Below are 23,518 nucleotides of genomic sequence, written 5' to 3'. Positions count from 1 at the left end.
ACATGACACCAGTCAAGCTAGCAAAAATCTATCATTTGCCCGAAAATAAATGTTGGAAATGTAAGGAAATTGAAGGTACATTCTTTCACCTTTGGTGGATGTGCCCAAGGATTAAGGCTTTCTGGGAGATGATCTATAATGAATTGAAAAAGGTATTTAAATATACCTTCCAGAAGAAACCAGAGGCCTTTCTCCTGGGCATGGTTGGCCAATTGGTGTTATAGAAAGACAGAACTTTTTTTATGTATGCAACAACAGCAGCAAGAATACTCATCGCGAAGTATTGGAAGACACAAGAACTACCCACTCTGGAAGAATGGCAGATGAAGGTGATGGACTATATGGAGTTAGCAGAAATGACCTGCAGAATCCGAGACCAGGGAGAAGAGCTGGTGGAAGAAGATTGGAATAAATTTAAAGACTATTTACAGAAACAATGCAAAATTAATGAATGATGGAATGATGTTAGATTGAAGCTAAGGGGTTTATAGCAACAAGGTTTGAAGTATTAGGGGAAAAATGGAATGTTAAACAGAGGGAAAGGTAAAGTTAAAATATTAAGATAATAATTAGGATAAAAGGAAAGAGGGAAAGGATTTGCTGAACAAACAATTGCATTGGAATACAAAGGAGGGAGGTGTGGGGAAGTCCAAGAAACAAGCCAAGGCAAGTTTGGTTTTGAAAGATGGAACTGTTTTTAACTGTTGTCATTTTTTGTATTTTTCTTTTTTCCTTTGGTATTGTTTTTCCTTTTTTCCTTTTTTGTTTGTATTATATTGTGAAAATCCTAATAAAATATTATAAAAAAAAAGAATGTTGGTAAGTGGTGCTCCATGTTAGGATTCTTGCTCCATGTTTGCAGTCATGGGATTGTTGTCTATCACATGACGGTGTATGTTTTCATTCCACAGTGTGGGAAGTGACGGAGACAGGATGTTTTGTGTTACTGTGTTCCGCGATGTAGGACTATTGTCCTTTGTTTCTTTCTCTCTTTGCTCTCTGATGAGAAAGAGGAAGGGGCTAAGGCAGAATGCTCCGAGTGTATAACATGTAAATACAGCGGTACCTCGGGTTACATACGCTTCAGGTTACATACGCTTCAGGTTACAGACTCTGCTAACCCAGAAATAGTACCTCGGGTTAAGAACTTTGCTTCAGGATGAGAACAGAAATCGTGCTCCGGTGGTATCAGTTGCTGTGATGTTCGGGCTGAAGAAAGCTTTTGAAGCTTCCGAACGACAGACCAGGAGGGAGAGAACTTGCCAGTTGGGCATGTGCCTCTGCCAGGGTCCTACACGAGAGTAAAGGTAAAGGGACCCCTGACAGTCAAGTCCAGTTGCAAATGACTCTGGGGTTGCGGCACTCATCTCGCTTTACAAGCCGAGGGAGCCGGTGTTTGTCTGCAGACAGTTTTTCCGGTTCATGTGGCCATCATGACTAAGCCACTTCTGGCAAAACCAGAGCAGCGCACGGAAACACCGTTTACCTTCCCGCTGGAGTGGTACCTATTTATCTACTTACACTCTTTCGAACTGCTAGGTTGGCAGGAGCTGGGACCGAGCAATGAGAGCTCACCCCGTTGCAGGGATTCAAACTGCTGACCTTTTGATCGGCAAGCCCAAGGCTCAGTGGTTTAGACCACAGTGCTACACGGGAGTAGGATGATCCTAACATGGTTATGGGCCCAGGAATCGGGACCACAGACCCAGTGCCAGCAGAGGAAGGACCGGGGGCTGTACAGTTGTCTGGGTTCTACACAGACACTCTAATAAATAGGAATGGGGTAAGTGTCCCTCTTCTCACACATGCATTCATTGCCCAGGGATCCTTAGCATTTTAAAGGGGTTTGTTTTTTCCTTGGTAATCAGGTCATTCCCTCCCCCCCAAAAAAAAACCCCATAGCATTTGTAGCTGGAGGCCTGTCTGTGGCAGGAAGTCAATTTCAATATTTAACTTAGAAATCCACATGCCTCCCTTTCTGTATTTACAGATTGCCTTTCAGAATTGTCCCTCAAAGTGGATAATTAAATAATAATGCATGCAACGATGGCAGGGACGTAATGACACTTGTAATGTGGAATTAAATAAGGTAACTATGGATATGTAACAGATGGACAATGGTAAAAGATGCAAGAAATTTAATCTTAAATATGGAACCCATGGAGGGAGGGAAGTACCGTATTTTTTTCCTCTATAAGACTCACTTTTTCCCTCCTAAAAAGTAAGGGGAAATGTGTGTGCGTCTTATGGAGCGAATGCAGGCTGCGCAGCTATCTCAGAAGCCAGAACAGCAAGAGGGATTGCTGCTTTCACTGCACAGTGATCCCTCTTGCTGTTCTGGCTTCTGAGATCCAGAATATTTTTTTTCTTTTTTTCCTCCTCCAAAAACTAGGTGTGTCTTGTGGTCTGGTGCGTCTTATAGAGCAAAAAATACGGTAGGTCCGAAGGTTTAAAATACCTTGTAATGTGGTCTTATTTTAATGTTTGAAATGGTTAAGTCAAAATGTATAAAATTGTGAAAAAATCAATAATATTCTTTTTTAAAAAAGATAAATAATAATAACTTCTGAATGGAAGGGGGATGGGCAATATACTTCAGAAATTGTCAACCACTCCCATAAATTACCAATGAGGGAGGGATAGATTTACTTGACTGCGGTAAATAGTAGCAAGAAACTAAAGGGGGGGGGATAAAAGCTTTCTGAATGTTTATAGCTGACAATTTAATACCTATGTTGGTCATGAGTGACAAGGATGATGAAATATGGATTTCAACTAGAGGCAGATACTGTGTTAATTATATAGGGGTAGGCTTCTGGAGTTAAAATGTTTGCAAGGTGAACGTCTGATAATCTCAATGAAAGTCATTTTTTGCATTTCACCCAGACCCACTAGGTGTGGACATATTATTTAGTGGGTTTCAAGAAAGGATGGGCTGGTGCCAGACTAACCAAGCCTGTGAATAGTTCGAATTTCTTTCATTTCACTTCTCCAACCAAGCCCAGCTCCTGAAAGCCATATAAAGGAAGACTTGGAGAGGATTTTGGACTGCTCATCTCTCTCTCTACCCCGCCACCTTTATGCCGCAATGAGTCGACAGCTGAATGCCAGAGCTCTGAATGGAGGGAGGGGGTTTAGTGCTGGTTCTGCAATTCTTTTCGGAGGGGGCAGGATCAAGGCCTCCTCTCCTAGCCGAAGAAGCGCCGGAGCAGCAAGTGGAATTGGTGGCATTTACAGCAGAAGTCTTTACAATCTGGGGGGTACTAAGCGCATCTCCCAGAGTGTGGTTCCGGGAGGTGCAAATCGTGGAGGTGGATTTGGTAGCAATGCTGGGGTTAGTTTTGGTGGATTTCCTGGTGGTGCATGGGCCAATGGCAACTTTGGCAATGGAAGGAACGGCCCTGGGTTTCTTTCCCATCCTCCGGGGAGCATCCCAGAAGTCATCATTAACCAGAGCCTCCTGGCGCCACTTAACCTGGAAATTGATCCTGAGATCCAGAAAGTACGCAGGGAAGAAAGAGAGCAGATCAAGAACCTCAATGACAAATTTGCTTCCTTTATAGACAAGGTAGGATTTTGAGCTGCTGTGTTAACTAACCGCTTCTTACTGTTGTTACATATTACTAAACTGTTACTAAATTCTTTTGTCAAGCAGGAAATATTTAGCAGTACTCCAAATTGATATGCCTGTGATTATGTTAGTTCATGCATTTTTGAATTATATATGATTATCTGCCTCTTCCCCCCTTCGTGCAAACACTTTACAATTCTTATCTCACTTGTCACCACCAATGGACACACTGACAATTATATAGGCATCTACTTTGGCCAATTATTATCTAAATCTGGGAATGTGTTAGCTTTCTTGGATTCTGCCTGTTTTTTCATTATGGCAAATTGAAATAAATGAAAAATAGACATTTTAGTAGAAACACTGAACCGTAATTCACAGAATGGGGACAGATGGATGATTTAATAAGACTGTCCTTTTTCAAATTGATTTGGAAATCTTCTAATGAAGCTTGGTGATGTTAAGGGAATGGGCTCTTTTCAGCTAGCCAGTGTGGTGTAGTGGTTAAGAGCGGTGGACTCGTAATCTGGTGAACTGGGTTCGATTCCCCGCTCCTCCACATGCAGCTGCTGGGTGACCTTGGGCTAGTCACACTTCTTTGAAGTCTCTCAGCCTCACTCACCTCACAGAGTGTTTGTTGTGGGGGAGGAAGGGAAAGGAGAATGTTAGCCGCTTTGAGACTCCTTTGGGTAGTGATAAAGAGGGATATCAAATCCAAACTTTTCTTCTTCTTCTTGACATTTGTAAGATCTTCTAATAATGTATTCTGGGTACATACCCTGTTTCCATTTCAGAGAAAACACATGTGGTAATATCATGGCATGATGCATTTGGGTTGAACTTACTTTTTGGACAATTCTTAAAACCTGCTGTGATAGATAGATGATAGAGAGATAGAGAGATAGAGAGATAGAGAGATGACAGAGAGATGACAGAGAGATGATAGATGATGATAGATGATAGATAGATAGAAGATAGATAGATAGATAGATAGATAGACAGAAAGATAGATAGATAGATATAGAATATTGAAAGGCAACTCCATAATTTAACACCACTCCATAACACATATCTTGACAAGTCTTGTGGGAGCCCAACAAACTCTCAGCATTGTTCTTGCTGGGGGGGGGAACGAGACGCAAAGCCCAAGGATAAATAAACAAACAAACTGTAGAGCAGCTTCTCGTTGTTCAGGAAGGATGTCTGAATCAAATTCCATACTCTAATATTTGTAAATTAAAATTCATAGTTTTCCATCTAAGCCAGGGGAAATTTACCTGGCCATTTTAGTGTAGGGGAACATGGGTTGCAAACTATATAGTAAAGCAATCAGGTGATTTCTTCAATGTAGACTGGATGGGACACACAATACACCACAAGACTTTCTGTGATGCTGCTTCCTATGTGCTAGAGAAGAAAGAAAATTGAAAAGAAAACTCAAGGAACTTTTCCTAATTTGATTCTCTTCCCCCAATTTGAAAGCTTTATGATTGCAATTGATGGCATGCATCTCTATCCAGCAAGTGATATCCATTTGCAGAAGTAGACATTTGTGCGTGCAGCCAGTCAATGGATATTAACATCTTATTGCTCATCCATACTGCAGTGTTTATCCAAATCATATTGAACAGAGAGTGAGACCACTTTCATCCAGACTTTCATCCAAGCATTATCATCCAGACTTACCATTTATTCAGGCAATTATGCATCCAATGTCACAGTGTGGAGTGTTCTGTTAAGGGTTCTAGCCAGTGAGTCAGCCAGCCATTCCCTTTTCCAGGACTCCATTCCATTTCCTCTCCCTCCTCTCAGGAAGTTTTCCATGCTCTCCCTCAATGGCCAGCATTTTGTGGTCACTCAGCATACTGTCCTCAATGTGCTGCTTTGGAAGTTCCTCTTTCCACATGGTGTTCTGATTTTGTGTGTGTGTGCTTTTTGCAAGATTGGAGTACAGATACTACCATCTACAGCATGGATGGAATTGTTTTGACTACATAAGGATTACCTTTGCAATTACAGTGGTACCTCTGGTTACGTACTTAATTCGTTCTGGAGGTACGTTCTTAACCTGAAACTGTTCTTAACCTGAAGCACCACTTTAGCTAATGGGGCCTCCCGCTGCTGCCATGCAAAGTTCTTAACCCGAGGTACTATTTCTGGGTTAGTGGAGTCTGTAACCTGAAGCGTAGGTAACCCGAGGTACCACTATAATACAGTGGTAACCCGCAAGACGATGCCTCGGAAGACGAAAAACTCGCTAGACGAAAGGGTTTTTCGTTTTCTGAGGTGCTTCGCAAGACGGATTTTCCTAAGGGCTTGCTTTGCTAGACGAAACAGCCCTGCCTCTCCTGTCATGGCGACGGTCACTGCACGCATGCACGCTCGCTTCCCCGCTCCTCTGGCTCCCTCCCACCTTCCGGCTGACGGCTCCTCTGGCTCCCTCCCACCTTCCGGCTGACGGCCGACCTTCCGGCTGCCTCGCGCCGCTGCCCACCGCCCTCGCGTGCTCCTCTGAGAGAGCCGTTGCCGCCAGCAGCCAGCGTTGCAGCCGGAGTCGCGCTCCTGAGCCCAGCCGCCCTCCAGCAGCCGTGTTGTGCGGTGGCCACAAGGCGCGGGTGAGTCTGAGGTACCGGCTGCGGCAGCTGCCCTGCTTCTCCCCACCCCTCCCCGCCGTGGTGGTTTGCAAGACGAAAAAACTCGCTCTACGAAAAAACTCGCGGAACGAATTAATTTCGTCTTGCGAGGCACCACTGTATCAGGAATAGCCAATGTTGTGACCTCCAGTCAGATGTTGCTGAACCACAACTCCTACCATCCCCGACCATTGACTGTGTTGGATGGAACTTATGGGAGTTGTGGTCCAACAACTTCTGAAGGGCATCACATTGGCTACCCCTGATAGAGAGTGCCCTGTCGAAACCTGAATTTGAGCATTTTGGACTTCAAAATGTGCACTAAAATATTCAACAGTTCAGTTTCTTTTCTTTTATGTCACGTGACATTTTAGTACAATTGCTTTCCATGCTATGCCTGGAAGGGCTTAGAGCTGCAGTGTGACTACCCTTGGCCGTTCCTATATGCATGTTGAAGCTGCTCACCAATGCTCTGTTGGGTACTTGCAAAGACACTCAGCCTCCCTTTCAATCTGTTTGATCCTCAGGTTCGATTCCTCGAGCAGCAGAACAAAGTCCTAGAGACCAAATGGAACCTCCTGCAGCAGCAACCCATCTCCCACGCGAAGAGCAACATGGATTCCCTCTTTGAGGCCTACACCAACAGCCTGAGGAAACATCTAGACTCTCTAAAGGGTGAAAGAGGGAGGCTGGGTTCAGAACTGAAGAACATGCAGGATCTGGTGGAAGACTTTAAGCGCAGGTAGGTGAGGAAAGGCAAGGCCAACGCTCAGTTCTTCCCACCCGGAGTGCAATTCCCCAGTGATGGAGACGTACATTTTGAAGTTCAGGAGCTCATCATGACAGCCTTCATAGCTACGATCCGAACAGCAGCTCTCAAATGCAGGCAGCTGTGTTATCCGTATCTTCACAGGCACTTCCCCTGCACCAAAGCAGCCGTGTATAGCATAACACTAAATTTAATTAGGAACAACTGACAAGCCATAGATGTTAAAGAACAAATTCATCTGGTAAAGCACATTAGGCTTGAACCAAAGATCTTCAGCCCACTGAAATGCAACCTTTAGCTTTTAATTAGAAATGCAAACAGTCTTGCAAAAGTACCCAGCTTCTCCTTGACCACCCCCCTCATTCTCTGAGTCTCTAAGCTAATCAGTCACAAATAAACTAGCAATCCTCATCAGCAGTGGCGTAGTGTGGGGGGTGCAGGGGGGGGGCGGCTGCACCGGGTGCAACATCTGGGGGGGGGGGCACACTCGCAGCTCTCTGCCCCTACCTGGCTCACTCACTCTCTCTCACTGCAGTGCTGGCTGTGCGAATCCGATCCGAGCCGCCGGGTCGTCGCCCACTGTGGAGGGGGGGGGGTGCCAGGCATGCGGTGCGGTGCGGAGAGAGAGCGAGGGACTATCTGGGGGAGGGACAGTGCAGCAGGGGGCGCAAATTACTTGCCTTGCCCCGGGTTAGGGGGCGCAAATTACTTGCCTTGCCCCGGGTGCTGACAACCCACGCTACGCCACTGCTCATCAGCACCACATTCACTAGCCAGTGCACGGTACTCTTTGCTCCTGTTTTGAGAAAGGTCTCCTATCATGGTTTACACATTTGATGGGAAGTGCCATTGTAGAATAGAAATTAGTAGAGCCCCTTACTCTCTATTTCACCTTGCCAGTGGCGTTTCCCCTGGTTTTGTGCCCCCCCTTTTTTTACTTTAAACAGATATTGAACAGATTATGGCCGCAGATCCATCACAATCTTTGCTTTTGTTTTCGTTCACTCTCAAAAGGTACGAGGAAGAAATCAACAAGCGCACCACTGCTGAGAATGAATTTGTACTGCTAAAAAAGGCAAGTCTTGAAAAGCACGCAAAGTGATGATACCCGTTATAAATCAGGGGTGAAATACCTCAGGCCTGAGGTCTGAATATAGCTCTGCCCAGGCCTCTTTCTGGCTCTGGGGAATCTTCCTACACAACCACACTCTCTCTCTCCTCATTGGCCTGGCTTCATAGCATCCAGGCCGAAATGTCCGTGAACTCTGATAATGACTCTTGTGTTCCAGGATGAAGGCTAGAGGCTGCATGTATGTGTGTGTGTGTGTGTGAGAGAGAGAGAGAGAGAGAGAAAGCCAGCCTTCTGTACAAATGTACAGTAAAATCTACCTTCCTTTCCCTGCCTACATGGGCCTCTGGTATCGGTCCCCTGGGGGGCTGCACAGAAAGGAATGTGGCCTTTGCTCTGAAAAAAGTTCTGCACACCTATTCCAAATGGAGGTAAATGAAGGGGTGTGGAAATATGTAAATATACAGGCAACCTACCCATCAACTGTCCTGCTTTAAGCGGTACATCCTGGAATTACTGAAGCTTCTGATCAGATCCCATGATGTCCTGTTTTGGCTCACGCAAGAGTGCAGCCCTGAAAGATGTGCATTTGGGGGGCCACACTCTCACACAAGTCACATGACTCGTGCAGGAGCTGCTCTCCCGATTTTCCTCTGTGGCATGTTGGAGGGTGTGCAACTAGTGAATTTACAATCAAAGCAGTGCATGAGTTTTGTTAAATTAAAAACAAACAAATGAACACGTATATCTAGAATGAGATCCATGCTCGAGTGGGCACTGGGAAAAAATAAAGCCCTCTGGTGTGCCTCCTCTGATATTGATCTCTCCTGGTGGGCTTACCTGCTAGAGATCATGGTGGCAGCAGTGGCAGGCAACTGTAGCAGGACTGGTGGCAGAGGCAGCACAATAAGTCATCTGCCATGTAGATTTCCCACAGTGCTCTAGAATGATGCCACATTGGGGGTTTTATGAGTATCTGAAATGGTGGGTGACTTCCAAATCCAACATCTGTACTGGGCCCTGCCCCAGCAGTGGAGCCCTAGCAGCTGCTCAAGGATATCAGCTGCTGATGCCATCGTTGATAGATAGATGATAGATAGATAGATAGATAGATAGATGATAGATAGATAGACAGATAAATGATAGATACAAAGATAGATAGATGATAGATGGATGGATAGATAGATAGATGATAGCTAGATGGATGATAGATAGATGATGATAGATAGATAGATGATAGATAGATAGATAGATAGATAGAGATAGATAGATATAGATATATATGATATATGATATATGATATATGATATATGATGATATATGATATATGATATATGATATATGATGATATATGATATATGATATATGATGATAGATGATAGATGATAGATGATAGATGATGAAAGATGATAGATGATAGATGATGATAGATGATAGATAGATAGATAGATAGATAGATAGATAGATAGATAGATAGATATATGATAGATAGATGCACAATCTCTTCCATTCAACATAGGATTTAAGTTTGGGAGAGTGGAGGGCACAAATCTGAGATCTAAGATGGTAATTTCAGGGCTTTCAGCACTTCCCAAAAAATGAGGGCCTATGTTTGGAAGGTGGGATGCAATGTGTTTCCATTTTTACCTCCCTGCTCCAACTGGATTCACCTTTTTTGGGGGGGGGGCAGAGGGAGGTGTGTTTTCAATGTTCTTCCCCTGCAGGCCCAGGAACTTGCATTGTAGATTTGAAAGGACCCTAGAGTAAAGGGTCCCCACAGTCTGTGATTTACTCCCTGCAGTTTCATCAAATGCTTAACTTGGGCTATACCTCTACTGCTGTGTGTTCATTTGACTGGTTCTTAATCCTTTATGATCTTCAATGTAATTTCCCTCTCCCAGGATGTAGATGCGGCCTACATGAACAAGGTGGAGCTGGAGACCAGGGTGGCTTCTCTGACAGATGAACTCAACTTCTTGAGATCCCAGTATGAAGTGGTGAGGATACTTTGTGCTCTCCTAAGGACCACCTGAGATTCCCTGCATGAAATAAACTGATTGCAAACATTCCTACCCTTATCTGGATTCCATAGAGCAATGGCTACCCAATGATTAAGATTTTTGTGTGACTTACAGGAGCTATCACAGATGCAAGGGCAGCTAAGTGACACCAGCATCATCCTCTCAATGGACAACAACCGTGACCTGGACCTGGACAGCATCATTGCAGAAGTCAAAGCTCAGTATGAAGATATGGCCAACAGGAGTCGAGCAGAAGCAGATGCCATGTACCAAAGCAAGGTGTGTACATCTGGCTTGGGCAAGTAACATGACAAGTGATGCTAAATGTGGCCGTTAAAATGCCACTCGAATCCATATGAAACTTGACAAATTCATCAGAAGAAATTTGGACACCTGGAGCAGATTGAAGCTACCTCTATAGTAAAAATGAATGTGCTCCCCAAACTATTGTTTCTCTTTCAATCGATCCCGATACTGGGTGGGACGAACCGTCTCAGGGAATGGCAACGATATATTTCAAAATTCATCTGGTAGGGGAAGAGACCCAGAACAAAACACCTAGTCTTAATTGATATTAAGGACAGAGGAGGCTTCTCACTGCCAGATATAAGTCTGTACTCTGAGGCGGTCTGTTTCACCTGGCTGAGGGTCTGGGAACCCAGATTTATTAGATCTTGAAGGATTGAATATCAGGTACGGTTGGCGTGCATACCTGATCTATGGAAAGTACATAAGGACTTTACCAATCATATTATCATAAAATCCTTATTTAAAGTCTGGGAGAAATACAGAGACCTTCTAGAACAGAAGATCTCACCAATTGAGGCAGTGGCTGTAAGGAGGAAAAACTCAAGTGGAAAGTGGCCCGCCTACTGAACATTACTTAAAGAAACTTGACAAATTCAAAATAGGAGAGTTAATGAGAATTTCCCACCTAAAAATAATTCCCGCAGTTAGAGCACTATAAAGGTAAAGGGACCCCTGACCGTTAGGTCCAGTTGCAAACAACTCTGGGGTTTCGGCGGTCATCTCGCTATACTGGCTGAGAGAGCCGGCGTACAGCTTCCGGGTCATGTGGCCAGCATGACTAAGCTGCTTCTGGCAAACCAGAGCAGTGCACGGAAATGTCTATTACCTTCCCGCCGGAGCGGTACCAATTTATCTACTTGCACTTGACGTGCTTTCGAACTGCTAGGTTGGCAGGAGCAGGGACCGAGCAACGGGAGCTCATCCCATCACGGGGATTCGAACCACCAACCTTCTGATTGGCAAGCCCTAGGCTCATGCTTTATTGTTGCAAAGAAGAGCTCAAAACAATAAAAATCTATTGACTTGCTTCTAAAAAAAATATCTAGCCCACTCTTGTCTACTCTAGCTGGCTGCTACGGCTCCTCAAGGTCTTCGGCAGAGAGAGGGAGAGGGCCTTCTCATCACATGTCCCTTGATCCTATTGACTGGAGGTGCCCAGGGACCTCCTGTATGTAAACACATGCTTTGACACTGAGCTAAGATCCTTCTTGTCTGGGAATTTCTGCATTCAAAAGCCAAAGTTGAGAATCTGAGCGACACTCAAGATTCGGAAGGTTTTTTGTTTTATTGCTTCTTGCTTTTGCAATTGTATGCTGAAACATGCCATTGAACTAATGGATGGAATTCAACTTAGTGCTAGGTGGGGTATTCACTTGTGGATCAAGGTCTGCTTGTGCAATGAGACAAACCCACTCTACTCCACCTGCATGCCCCTAAACCTGTTTTGGGAGCATAGTGCTTCCCTCCAACTCCTCTTTCACCTTCAACCACTGGTAGCTACAGGCAGTTGCAGCTGGTGATGGATTTGGCCTAAGACTGGCTGCTGCTGTTACACTTTATGATATCCATTAAAATCAGTTTCAGGAACTTCAGCTCACAGCGAGGAAACATGACGATGCCTTGAAAAATTCCAAGATGGAGATTTCTGAGTTGAATAGACTCATCCACAGACTAAGATCAGAAACGGAAAGTGTGAAGAAACAAGTAAGATGCACATTGCTTTAGCAGATATGCATAGCAAAGGTTGTTTGTTTGCATCCCATGATTGCTCTGCCGCAGAGGTTCTCCATAAGTTGTTGGAATTCAGTTCCTATCAGCCTCAGCTAGCAAAATCAGAGGTCATGGATGATGCGAGTTGTAGTCCAATAACATTTGGAGAGCCACATGGTTCTCATCCATGGTCTAATAATGTTACAGTGACTAGTGCACATTGCAGTGGTTTGGGAAAAGACTTTTAATGGAGTGAATGTATTGTTAGTTAATTAAGAATTTAATAGCAGTAATGCTTTCTGGAAAACAAGTCAATCCAGAACTAATTAGCTCCAGCAGTTTTACTATGGTTTTGCAATATTTGGGGTGAGTTTATATACACTCAGGGTGGGGAAACTGTGGCTTTCCAGATTCTGTTGGACTCCAACTCCCATCAACTCCAGACAGCCTGGCTAATGGTCAATGATGATGGGAGTTGTAGTTCATCAAGATTGGAAGTGCCACAGGTTCCCCACCTGTGATATTCACCCTGCTTTCAGGATGTTTTAGCATCACCTTGTGAAGAAATGATCCCGAGTTAAGCCCAAGGCTGGCAATAATATTTATGTTTGATTCTACAAATATGCCTTGAATCCATTTCAACTAAATAATTCAGTTCCTGGTTTATAAATATTTTTGCTGATTTCACAACACAGTATGATTCTCTCATTTACCTGTTTGGCATTCCATAAATACAGGTGTGTCACGAATCCTTTAAATTATGGCTGCTACAAACTTCAAAATGTAAATACGGATTTTTGAGTTGTGAACATTTTTTTTTTAGTTTTCTTTCAAAAAGATGTATTCTGGTCTGATAATCTGTAACATGCTATGCCTCAAGAAGTGCAGGAAATAATTTTACGTTTGAAAAAATTGGGGGCTAAATCAGGAATAGGCAAATCATTCCTGTTAGTCATTCTGGCTGGGGCTGTTGGGACCTGGAGTCCAACATCATCTAGAACAGGGGTAGGCAACCTAAGGCCCATGGGCCGGATGCGGCCCAATCGCCTTCTCAATCCAGCCTGCGGACGGTCCAGGAATCGGCATGTTTTTACATGAGTAGAATGTGTCCTTTTATTTAAAATGCATCTCTGGGTTATTTGTGGGGCATAGGAATTTGTGTGTGTCCCCCCCGCCCAATATAGTCTGGCCCACCACATGGTCTGAGCCATAGCTGTCAACTGTCCCTTATTTGGCAGGAAACTCCCTTATCCCAGCGCCGTGTCCCACTGCTGTCCCATATTGATGATGTCCCTTAAGTTTCCCAGGTTTCAAAGGAAGCAGCTCCTCTCCCTCCCTCTCTGCTGGCAAGGGAGGAGGAGGCTCCAACTGGGTTGCTTGGCTGCGTTGCTCACCCAATACGGAGTCTAAGAACGACTGGTGGGTGGAGCTTGCACGCCTTGTGCTGATCAAATCGGCCTCGTTGCCTGGGGATTCGCCTTTGCTCAGAGCTTCCCAGCAGAGAGGTGACAGTGGTTTTCCTTGCTGCATCCCCCTTGCGAGGTTGCTGAGCTGTGAGAACCAACGCTTGAGGCTTTGTTTGGCTGATGGCTTTCTGCTTTTGGCTCAGAGGGGCTCAGAAGCTGAACATACCTGTGCCCGGAAAATCCCTTATTTTGGCTGCTGATCCCTTATTTTTGAGGCTGCTGATCCCTTATATTCAAATCTGTAAGTTGACAGCTATGGTCTGAGGGATGGTGGACTGGCTCACGGCTGAAAAAGGTTGCTGACCCCTGATCTAGAAGGCACCAAATTTCATGCACTACAATGATTCCTAAGATGTTTTTGACTTACTGCATAGCTACATCTGATAGTTAAGGGCAAAAAATGGACTCCAGTAATCCAAATGAATGAAGCGTTCATTTAGAAGCATTTGAAACATTCAAAGCACTGTCACTTGTAGTGTAAATTCTTAAAGCCCTAATTCTTAAATTTATGGGTAGACCTTTTGTCAAGATGTTTGCTAACTTGTACTTGACAATGAAATGGAGATTGTGACTGTGTAAGAACTTTTGCCTTTGGCTGTGTTATTTCAATTTGTTAGAAAGCTGTGCGCTATGTTCTTAAGAGGGATGCGGGTGGTGCTGTGGGTTAAACCACAGAGCCTAGAACTTGCTGATCAGAAGGTTGGCGGTTTGAATCCCAGTGACGGGGTGAGCTCCCGTTGCTCGGTCCCTGCTCCTGCCAACCTAGCAGTTCAAAAGGACATCAAAGTGCAAATAGATAAATAGGTACCACTCCGGCAGGAAGGCAAGCGGTGTTTCCGTGCGCTGCTCTAGTTTGCCAGAAGTGGCTTAGTCATGCTGGCCACATGACCCAGAAGCTCTCCGCCAGCTCCCTCGGCCAATAAAGTGAGATGAGCACCGCAACCCCAGAGTCGGTCACGACTGGACCTAATGGTCAGGGGTCCCTTTACCTTTATGTTCTTAAGTTAGTGTTCTTATGGTACTTCTTGTATCAGTTTGAGACTGTACTGGGCATATGGAAAATTTCTGAAAAGAAGAAATAATAATTAAAATGGCTAATGCTTGCCCTGAAAAAAAGCTCCCCAAAAGAAGCTCTGGTTATATGGGCTGATTTCTATGTGAGCTGATTTCTGTTCTTTGCGTTTTCTCCATAGTGTGTCCATCTTCAGTCATCTATTGCTGAAGCTGAAGAACGTGGAGAGATAGCCCTCAAAGATGCAAGGGAAAAGCTGTTGGAACTGGAGAATGCCATGCAGAAGGCTAAGGAGGAGCTGGCCCGCCTTTTGCGTGATTATCAGGAACTTTTGAATATTAAGCTAGCCTTGGATATTGAGATTGCCACCTACAGGACCCTCCTGGAAGGAGAAGAATGGAGGTGGGTGTGATGAAAACCAATGGCATGGCTGACAGGCTGTCCACACTAGTTCTTGCCTCCCCCCTCAGAAATAACGACACGAGACACAAGAATTTGGGTTAATGGGTCAAATTAGGCCACAACTTTATTGATTACAGGAATTGAGCGGTATTGGCTTAGGCATTGGTCCTAACAACTATTCGGCTTCAGCCCGCTTCCTAGAAGACCGGTAAGGGTTAACCACCAGTAGGGGGAGTCCTGCTGAGGCACGTCAACTAGGAGCTCCCCCTGGAGTTACCGCTTGGGGGCGTGCCGTGGGCCCACACCTCCATAGGCTTAGGACAAGGCCACGCCCCCCGGAATCCTTTACTGGACTACCCTTTTGTTTTGGGGGAAGGTGATGGCGCTTCCTTCCCCTTCATCTGCATAACAATAGAACAATACCCTTACCAATGCCTAACCGCCAATACCGAGGAGTTGTGACGGATTGCTACGAGGTAGGCGAAAACCAAGTGGCTGGTGACAATCTGCCAAATGGAAAAATTCCTACCAGGCCCCTTGACGGCGACCAACCGAAGTCCATAGCAACGTCAGAGAGCCTAGCCTAACGGGTGGGAGGGAAGGGAAAAACCTGGCTAGCTGCAGCGCGGAAAAAAGGAAGAGTCTCGGCCACGCCAGACCTAAATGTAGCGTGGCCACGCCCCCCGGGCCAGCCAATTGGCTGGCCCGGGGATGACACGTCCGAGGATTCCCTGATATCGCGGGGGCGGAAGGCAGCCCCCGCGAGTGTGGGGAGGGGCGTGAAGCCCACAACCCCACCTCCTCCCTAGCTCGGCAGTGGCTTTGTTTCCATACTCACCATTTTCTCTGGCATTGATGCGTTTTACTCCTCAATTTATTCTTGAGAATCCAGGAACTGATCTCAGAAGGTTCTGTTCTCATTTACCCTGTTGCCCTGTCTACTTCAAATGCTGATTTGTTCTGTTGTTGTATAAATCCCATCGCAATCTTCTGAGATCAGAACAAACACTGGACTCAGCTATGCAGCTGCAAATAAAACCTTTTAAGTGCAATATACAAGGTGACACTGGATGGCGATGGTGAGCCTTATGGAAAATTCAATGTATTTTTAAAAAGGCTTTAAAAAAGCATTTTCAGAACATTTTTAATGTGTGTTTAGATTCCACCACCATTGTCTCATGTAACGACAAGCAATCTTATATTGTTAATGCTGCCTCTACATCCCCCATCTTCATCCTCCTGTACAGTCAGTGTTGGAGCAATAATAATAATAATAATAATAATAATAATAGCAATAATAATAAATAAGCCTGGGTGATACTAACAAGCTTCTAGCTAGTTTGATGAAGCTCAGTGCTATAGGGACAGGGGAAGCCAGTTTTGCCAGCAAATCCCGAAGAGGGCACATGATCAGTTTCATTCAGTGCTGCTTGAAAAAATAATGGAGAATGTTGCTTTCCCCTTTATATAAAGACTAGATAATGCAATCACCCAGTGAACAGTGGCAGTACTAGTATAGCACTAATGCTTGTTTGTTGGTTGGTTTGTTTTAAAAAAGTTGCCTGGCAGTGTTCACTGTATGTGAATACAATCTACACAACGTAAGTAGATTATCAAGCAATTTGCTTCGCTAACAATAATGCTAGCAAGTAAAAATGAATTCAGTCTAGCAATGCTCATATTCAGAATGGGAATCCTGTGGTCCTCCTTATGTTGATGGTCTACAGTTCTCATCATCCGTGATTGTAGGTCATGCTGGCTGGGAGTTTGAAGCTGACAATGTCTGGAGGGCCATGGGATCCTCATCTCTGCACAGAGGTGATGCTTTGCCACATTTATGAGCCATGAGCAATAACGGATAACAACAGCAAGGCTGCAATCCTATACTGTATTTACATTCTCAATGGCAGGGATGTACTCGAATGTTGCAGAAATCGAGTTTTCATTCACACGTTAGCCAAATTTCATTGACAAAGAGCATCAGCAACTGCTGCCGAATCGATACTGCACTCTGAGCCATTTTTGCTATTTATCAGAACCTATTCCTGCAATTGTTCAAAAGCACATCAAAGTGCAAGTAGATAAATAGGTACCGCTCCAGCGGGAAGGTAAACGGCATTTCCATGCGCTGCTCTGGTTCACCAGAAGTGGCTTAGTCATGCTGGCCACATGACCCGGAACCTGTACGCCGGCTCCCTTGGCCAATAAAATGAGACGAGCGCCGCAACCCCAGAGTTGGTCACGACTGGACCTTATGATCAGGGGTCCCTTTACCTTTATTCCTGCAATTGCTGCAGAAAGAATGGGTTTGACTGCATTTTAGCAAATGCAGTGACTCAAATTGCACCACCAATTTCTGTGTCAACTCTGTTTTCCCCATTGTAGTGCATTTATAAAATTTATCTTAAACAACAACAACAAACAGCAACTGGCAGATTTAAACTTTTCAAGCTGAGAGAGACAACCAGTCTTTCATGGAGAAGAAAGCAAGTTGCAGGCAGGTGTAATTACTGAGAGAAGTGCAAGGTGGGATTTCTGTTTTGTTTTGCTGGGAACAAAGACACCACAAGCCTGGTTGGGGGCACAATAACCTCCCTGCAGGCCAGAATAATTAACATGCTGTTAATGTTAAGCTGTGCCATCAGTTGCAACTGACATTTCAAGAAACAAAGAGACAATTGAAATCAATTTTGCAATGGACAATTTCAGGTTGATTTACAAGGCATTTTGTTAGCTGAATGATTTTATGAGACACTTTTGGGCAAGGTAATTTCAGCAGCCAACAAAATACCAGTGAGTATCCCTGCTCAACAGTAAGATCCATTGAACCCTGTATATTCTTACTTGGGAGTAAGTCCTACTGAATTCAGTGGGGCTTAGCTTGGAGTAGACCTGAAAGTGTGCATGATGCAATAGTATCTGCAGACTAGCTTGAGAAGAAGGAGGATGGTGGAATACAGAATTGCTCACTTTTTTCTTTTTCTTTCCCCAAACAGGATGTCTGGAGAATGTGGCAGTGCTGTAAACATATGTAAGTAGCCAAAGATTTTGTGCTGGCATTCTGGGTTTGCAACGACAGCATGTTTCTGAAGCACCTGGGCCAGATTCAAGTACCCCATTCCACTGGAGGCCGGAGCAAGGACTCTCGCTGGTCCAGTGAAGCTTTCCCTCTCTCCTCTCTCTGCGCCTCACCAAATCCACTCTCCAGATGCAGGAGATGCCCAGTACAGCATGTGGGGGCAGGAGACAGGATATTCCTTTATACAGTGGTACCTCAGGTTACATACGCTTCAGGTTACAGACTCCGCTAACCCAGAAATATTGCTTCAGGTTAAGAACTTTGCTTCAAAATGAGAACAGAAATCGTGCTCCAGCGGCGCAGCAGCAGCAGGAGGCCCCTTTAGCTAAAGTGGTGCTTCAGGTTAAGTACAGACCTCCGGAATGAATTACCGTATTTTTCGTCCTATAGGGTGCACTGGCCCATAGGACGCACCTAGTTTTTTTTTTGGGGGGGGGGTTAAAAAAATATTTTCCCCTCACCAGCCGTGGGGCTGGAGCCGGTGAAGCCCGAGCTTCCTCCGACCCCAGCCCCCAGAACAGGCTGCCGCCCGCAAGCCTTGCGAGCACGGTGAGACCTCCAGCTGGGCGCGCAAGGCTTGTGGACATCTGCCCGAAGCACGGGGTGTGCTCTGCTGCGCGCCCCATGCTTCAGGCTGCAGGCTGCCGCCCCAAGCCTTGTGCGGCTGCCAGGACCTCCCGCCGGGCGCGCAAGGCTTGTGGACATCTGCCCGAAGCACGGGGCATGCTCCACAGTGCGCCCTGTGCTTCGGGCGGCCTCCTGCCGCCCGCAAGCCTTGGGAGCCCAGCGGGCACTCCCACCGGGCTCCCAAGGCTTGCAGATAGCTTCCTGAAGCCTGGAGAACGAGAGGGGTCGATGCACACCAATGCCTCTCACTCTCCAGGCTTCAGCGAAAGCCTGCATTCACCCCATAGGACACACACACATTTCCCCTTCATTTTTGGAGGGGGAAAAGTGCGTCCTATAGGGCGAAAAATACGGTAAGTAACGTATTTCTCACTCTATAGGATGAACCGGACCATAGGACGCACCGGACCATAGGAGGGGGAGAACAGGAAAAAAATAATTCTCCCCCTCTCTGCTCAGCACCCCTTCAGCGAAGTGGCAGGAGAAACGGGGCCCCTTCCATTTCTCCCCCCACTTCGCTGAAGGGGCGCTGTGCAGATCTCCCTCTCCGCTGAAGCCAGGAGAGTCTTGCTCTCCCAGCTTGAGCAAAAGGAACCCGAAGCTTTCGGAATGCAGCGCGAGGTCCCACTGTGCTCCAAAGGCTTCAGGCGGCTATCCCTGAAGCCTGGAGAGCGAGAGGGGTCGGTGCGCACCAATCCTTCTCACTCTCCAGGCTTCAGCGAAAGCAATGCAAAGCCTCCGGAGCGCGGATGGAGTGCTCCCTCTGTGCTTTGGAGGCTTCGCGTTGCTATCGCTGAAGCCAAGGAGCCTGCATTTGCTCCATAGGACACACACACACACTTCCCCTCAATTTTTGGAGGGGAAAAAGTGCGTCCTATAGAGCAAAAAATATGGTACTTAACCCGAGGTACCACTGTACTGCATCAGACCATTGGTCCATTAGCTCAGCACTGTCTGCTCTGACTGGCAGTAGCTCTCTGGGGTTTCAGGCAGAAATCCTTTTACCTGCTCTACCTGGGCATACCTGAGGTCGCAGCTGGGACCTTCTGCTTGCAAAGTAGTTGCTGTACCACTGAGCTACGAATCTTCCCTTAGTTATAGCCCCTAATGAATAAGGATTCAGATTGTTTGCACATTAAATGTTCCGAATATTCCCAAAGCTTTTAAGTGTGAATATCATATACCAACAGGGAACTCGTTCTCCTAAAGTGGACCCTTAATTTGCTGAAGTACTTTTTTTAAAAAAGCAGGCGGACAAGCCCAAAAACAACTCAGTGGGGACTGAACATCCTCAGATGGTGTAGAATAGTGACTGTTAGGAGAAAAATGGAAAAAAAACTGGATGACGGGAGGTGGGTGAGATGGAATTTCTTAGAAAAGGACCCGGCTAGCTGCTGGATTTCAGAAAAAAAGGAACTCCTCTCTACAATGTTTTGATGCATGGACAATTTGTATTATGCCAAATTGTATCATATCCTGTACAGGCTTAACTGAATGAGTGTCTCACTTGGGAATCTCTCTAAAATTAGTGTGCCACAATTAAAATGATCTCCTTCTCCTCCTCTTCCTCCTCCTCCTCCTCCTCCTCCTCCTTCTTCTTCTTCCTGAAGCTGTAGTTAGCAACAGCAGCATGGCAGGAGGGAATGGACTGAGCCGCAGAGAAGGGCTCAGCATCAGAAGCGGTTCAAGTTCTGGAAGTGGCAGGGGCACCGTGGGATATGGCTCTGGAGGTGGCGGAAGTTGCTCCGGCCTGAAAATCATATCAACAACCTCTACGAGCAAAAGGACAACAATCAGATGAACCATAATCATAATGTACTAAAGGACCAAACTGACCACTTGCAAAACCTAGAGGCTGTCAACACTAAATATCTGCTGTGAAGAAACTTGCCCTTTGTGTTCAACAACTCTTTTTCATGGCTTCAGAATGGGGTTGGGAAACCTGTGGCACTTCACATGTTCCTAGATTATATCTCTCAGCATCCTTAGCCACGGACCATGTTGGCTGGCACACTGATATATATAAAATCTCCTACAAGCATTTAACTTTAACTGCTATGGTTCCCCACGCCTCCAAATCCTAAGAACATCACAATGCTGAGAAGCCTCCAGTTAGGCGTCAGTAACCACCCTTGCACAAGGAACTAAAATTCCCAGGGTTCCCTTCAAAGGGGGTGACAGTTAATTCAATACAGTGATACCTCTGGTTATTGGCTTGATTCATTCCTGGGTGCTGTTCGCACCCTGAAAAGTCCACAACTAGAGTGCCGCTTCTGCGCATGCAGGTGGCATGATAGAGCGCTTCTGCGCACATGCGAGGTGCGCAGAGCGCTTCTGCACATGTGTGCATGGCGAAACCCGGAAGTATACACTTCTGGGTTTGCCGCGTTCGTATCCTGAAAAAATGCAACCAGAGAATGATGTAACAGGAGGTAAAGGTAAAGGGACCCCCGACCATTAGGTCCAGTCGTGGCCGACTCTGGGGTTGCGGTGCTCATCTCGCTTTATTGGCTGAGGGAGCCGGTGTACAGCTTCCAGGTCATGTGGCCAGCATCACTAAGCCGCTTCTGGCCAACCAGAGCAGCGCACGGAAACGGCATCTACCTGCCTACCAGAGCGGTACCTATTTATCTACTTGCACTTGGACGTGCTTTCGAACTGCTAGGTTGGCAGGAGCAGGGACTGAGCAACGGGAGCTCACCCCGTCGCGGGGATTCGAACTGCAGACCTTCTGATCGGCAAGCCCTAGGCTCTGTGGTTTAACCCACAGTGCCCTCATAACAAGAGGTACAACTGTATAAATCTGTGGTGTGCTGGGATATTAATATGCTGCCAATATTATTCTGCACTGTTGCTTGCTTTGTGTTGCAAAAAATGGTTTGTGACACAGCAGCTCAGAATGGCTCCCTAACACACATTCTCTCTCCGCTTCCCCCATTCACACAGTTTGATCTTGCAAGTTTGAGTTAATCTAAAGTGGGCCTGGCTACCATTATAGCCCTTTAGGTGAGGGGCTCACTGCCCAATCACCCATCACTTGCTCTCACTGTGCTTTCCTTCTGTGATGTCAGGACCTTGTATGGCACAATCCCAGAATGAGAAAAGAATCACAGGCCCACCAATGCTTGTTTGTGAGAACATACGATCTCCCAGGTTTTTTGAGGAGGGGGGAGCGATTAGGGACTGATAGAACATCCCATCTATAGCTCCCATCCCAAAACAGAAAATCCCTGGAGGACAGAAAGTTAGCAAGAATGCACTTTTCTGCAATGACTAATGAGAAAACATCCCCAACAGAATCCCAATGGAAAACATCCCCAATGGAATCCCATTTCCTCATTGGCTGGGAGTAGAGCATATATTATCTCAGCAGTGAGCAAAGGGCATGAACCTCCTGAGCTACCTGGTTGTGCCTACACTAAAGTTAGGGACTGCCTGCTGACCCAGCCAATAAGCCCTAGCCAGGCATTACATGGGTGTTGGGCATTCACCTTTTGAAAGTAGGAATGCTCAATGGGTGGATGTTGGGGGGGGGATTTCAGGGGTGGGGCTTGTGATATCAGGGACTGTAGTACAAGACTGCTCCCCGATCAACACAGGAGTGCGCTACACATCTGTAATAGATGAACAGGGCTACTCAGAGGCTGGTGGCTGGAGTTCAGGGTGGGGCTTGAACCTCCCTGGGTATGTTCCTGAGCACAGGGCACTTCTCACCATCACAGATATACTGTGGAAGAAAATCTTTGAGCTCATGGGCAATTACAAGTTACTGTGAAATCTCACCGTTTTTATTATGGCATCTTTTTCATGTATCCATACATTAGCTAGGGAAAAGAGGCATGTCACACTCACATATAGTCCTGGCATCTGTGTTCTATGTACATCATAGGCACCAACTCCTTGGGGCTGAGGGGTCTTTGTCCCCCCTCAAGAAAATATTTGAGGGTGCCAGGACCCCCCCCCAATCGATGGGCATTGCTATTCAAATGGTGTGCATGCCCCGTGTCATGTGATCTATTAAGTGGGGCATGGCTTACCTGGCCCCCCTTCCCAATATTTTATTCAAGTTGGCTTCCCTGATGCACAGTGAGGTGGTTCACATACAACTTCCCTTCCCTCCCACATAGAGTAGGGGTAGGGAATGGCCCTCTAGATGCAGTTCGACAAAAACCCCCATCAGCCATCGGCCAATGGCTGTATTGCAGTATAGTTTGAACTGCAGGAAGGTGGCATACAATTGCAGGTACATCTGTATACATGGTGCGAGTTAGAGTCTACCAATATCTGGTGGGTCACAGGATTCTTATCCCTGACACCGAACATAGGGAAGGGATCATAGTTCAGCAGCAGAGCACATGTTTGCACGCAGAAAGTCCTGGATTTAACTCCCATCTCCATTTTTTTTAAAAAAGCAATATTCATATGGCAGGTGATGTGAAAGACCTCTGACTGAGGAACATTTGGGCCCATCAGGGTAGATAATACTGGGCTAGATGGACAAATAATCTGGCCTCATGCAGGGTGGCTTCTTATGTTCCTGTAGTGTGTGATGTGAAGCACGCATGCTTACACCTCTTTGGGTGGGTGGAATCTGCACATATGCACAAGCCTGAGGGTGAATATCACATGATTATTTCCTACATGTTCCTTATGTTTAAAGACCATCACTGCCAGAGTTGTATGTGAGCCAGCCCTACATTTGTCATACGCCAACCCCCTGTACCAGAACTCCTGATACACAATTCCAGAATGGAACTTGTTCTGTGCTTGGGGAGAAGAAAGGCATCTGATCCTCTAGAGTGGTGACAGCAGTCATATTTGAACGCTTTCCTACATAAAAAAGTCTCTGC

General features: G+C 45.9%; 1 protein-coding gene across 2 annotated transcripts; it reads left to right on the top strand.

The window, feature by feature from the left end:
• The first annotated feature begins 1,539 nt into the window (after positions 1–1,539).
• Positions 1,540–20,720, top strand: LOC310671491 (keratin, type II cytoskeletal 75-like). Of its 2 annotated transcripts, XM_083427638.1 has the most exons (10): positions 1,540–1,783; positions 2,887–3,568; positions 6,732–6,946; positions 7,988–8,048; positions 9,944–10,039; positions 10,178–10,342; positions 11,951–12,076; positions 14,742–14,962; positions 17,959–17,993; positions 20,279–20,720. In XM_083427638.1, exons 2-10 carry the CDS (start codon positions 3,089–3,091, stop codon positions 20,467–20,469), a joined length of 1,590 nt encoding a protein of 529 aa, XP_083283764.1. In that variant the 5' UTR covers positions 1,540–1,783; positions 2,887–3,088; the 3' UTR covers positions 20,470–20,720. The 2 variants fall into 2 exon arrangements, with proteins under 2 accessions (XP_083283764.1, XP_083283763.1); XM_083427637.1 differs by lacking the exon at positions 1,540–1,783 and having other exon boundaries at positions 2,442–3,568.
• Positions 20,721–23,518: the final 2,798 nt, after the last annotated feature.

This window comes from Podarcis tiliguerta (assembly GCF_965153285.1).
Source record: "Podarcis tiliguerta genome assembly, chromosome: 2".
NCBI lineage: Eukaryota > Metazoa > Chordata > Lepidosauria > Squamata > Lacertidae > Podarcis > Podarcis tiliguerta.
The sequence above is the reverse complement of the archived record's forward strand: the minus strand, read 5'-3'. Positions and strand labels throughout refer to the sequence as shown.

Bases quoted from the DNA above. Each gene is read 5' to 3' on its own strand.
- LOC310671491 (XM_083427638.1), top strand. From the start codon at position 3,089: ATGAGTCGACAGCTGAATGCCAGAGCTCTGAATGGAGGGAGGGGGTTT. The intron at 10,040-10,177 runs GTGAGGATACTT...TGTGACTTACAG, and splicing joins TGAGATCCCAGTATGAAGTG to GAGCTATCACAGATGCAAGG. The intron at 10,343-11,950 runs GTGTGTACATCT...CATTAAAATCAG, and splicing joins ATGCCATGTACCAAAGCAAG to TTTCAGGAACTTCAGCTCAC.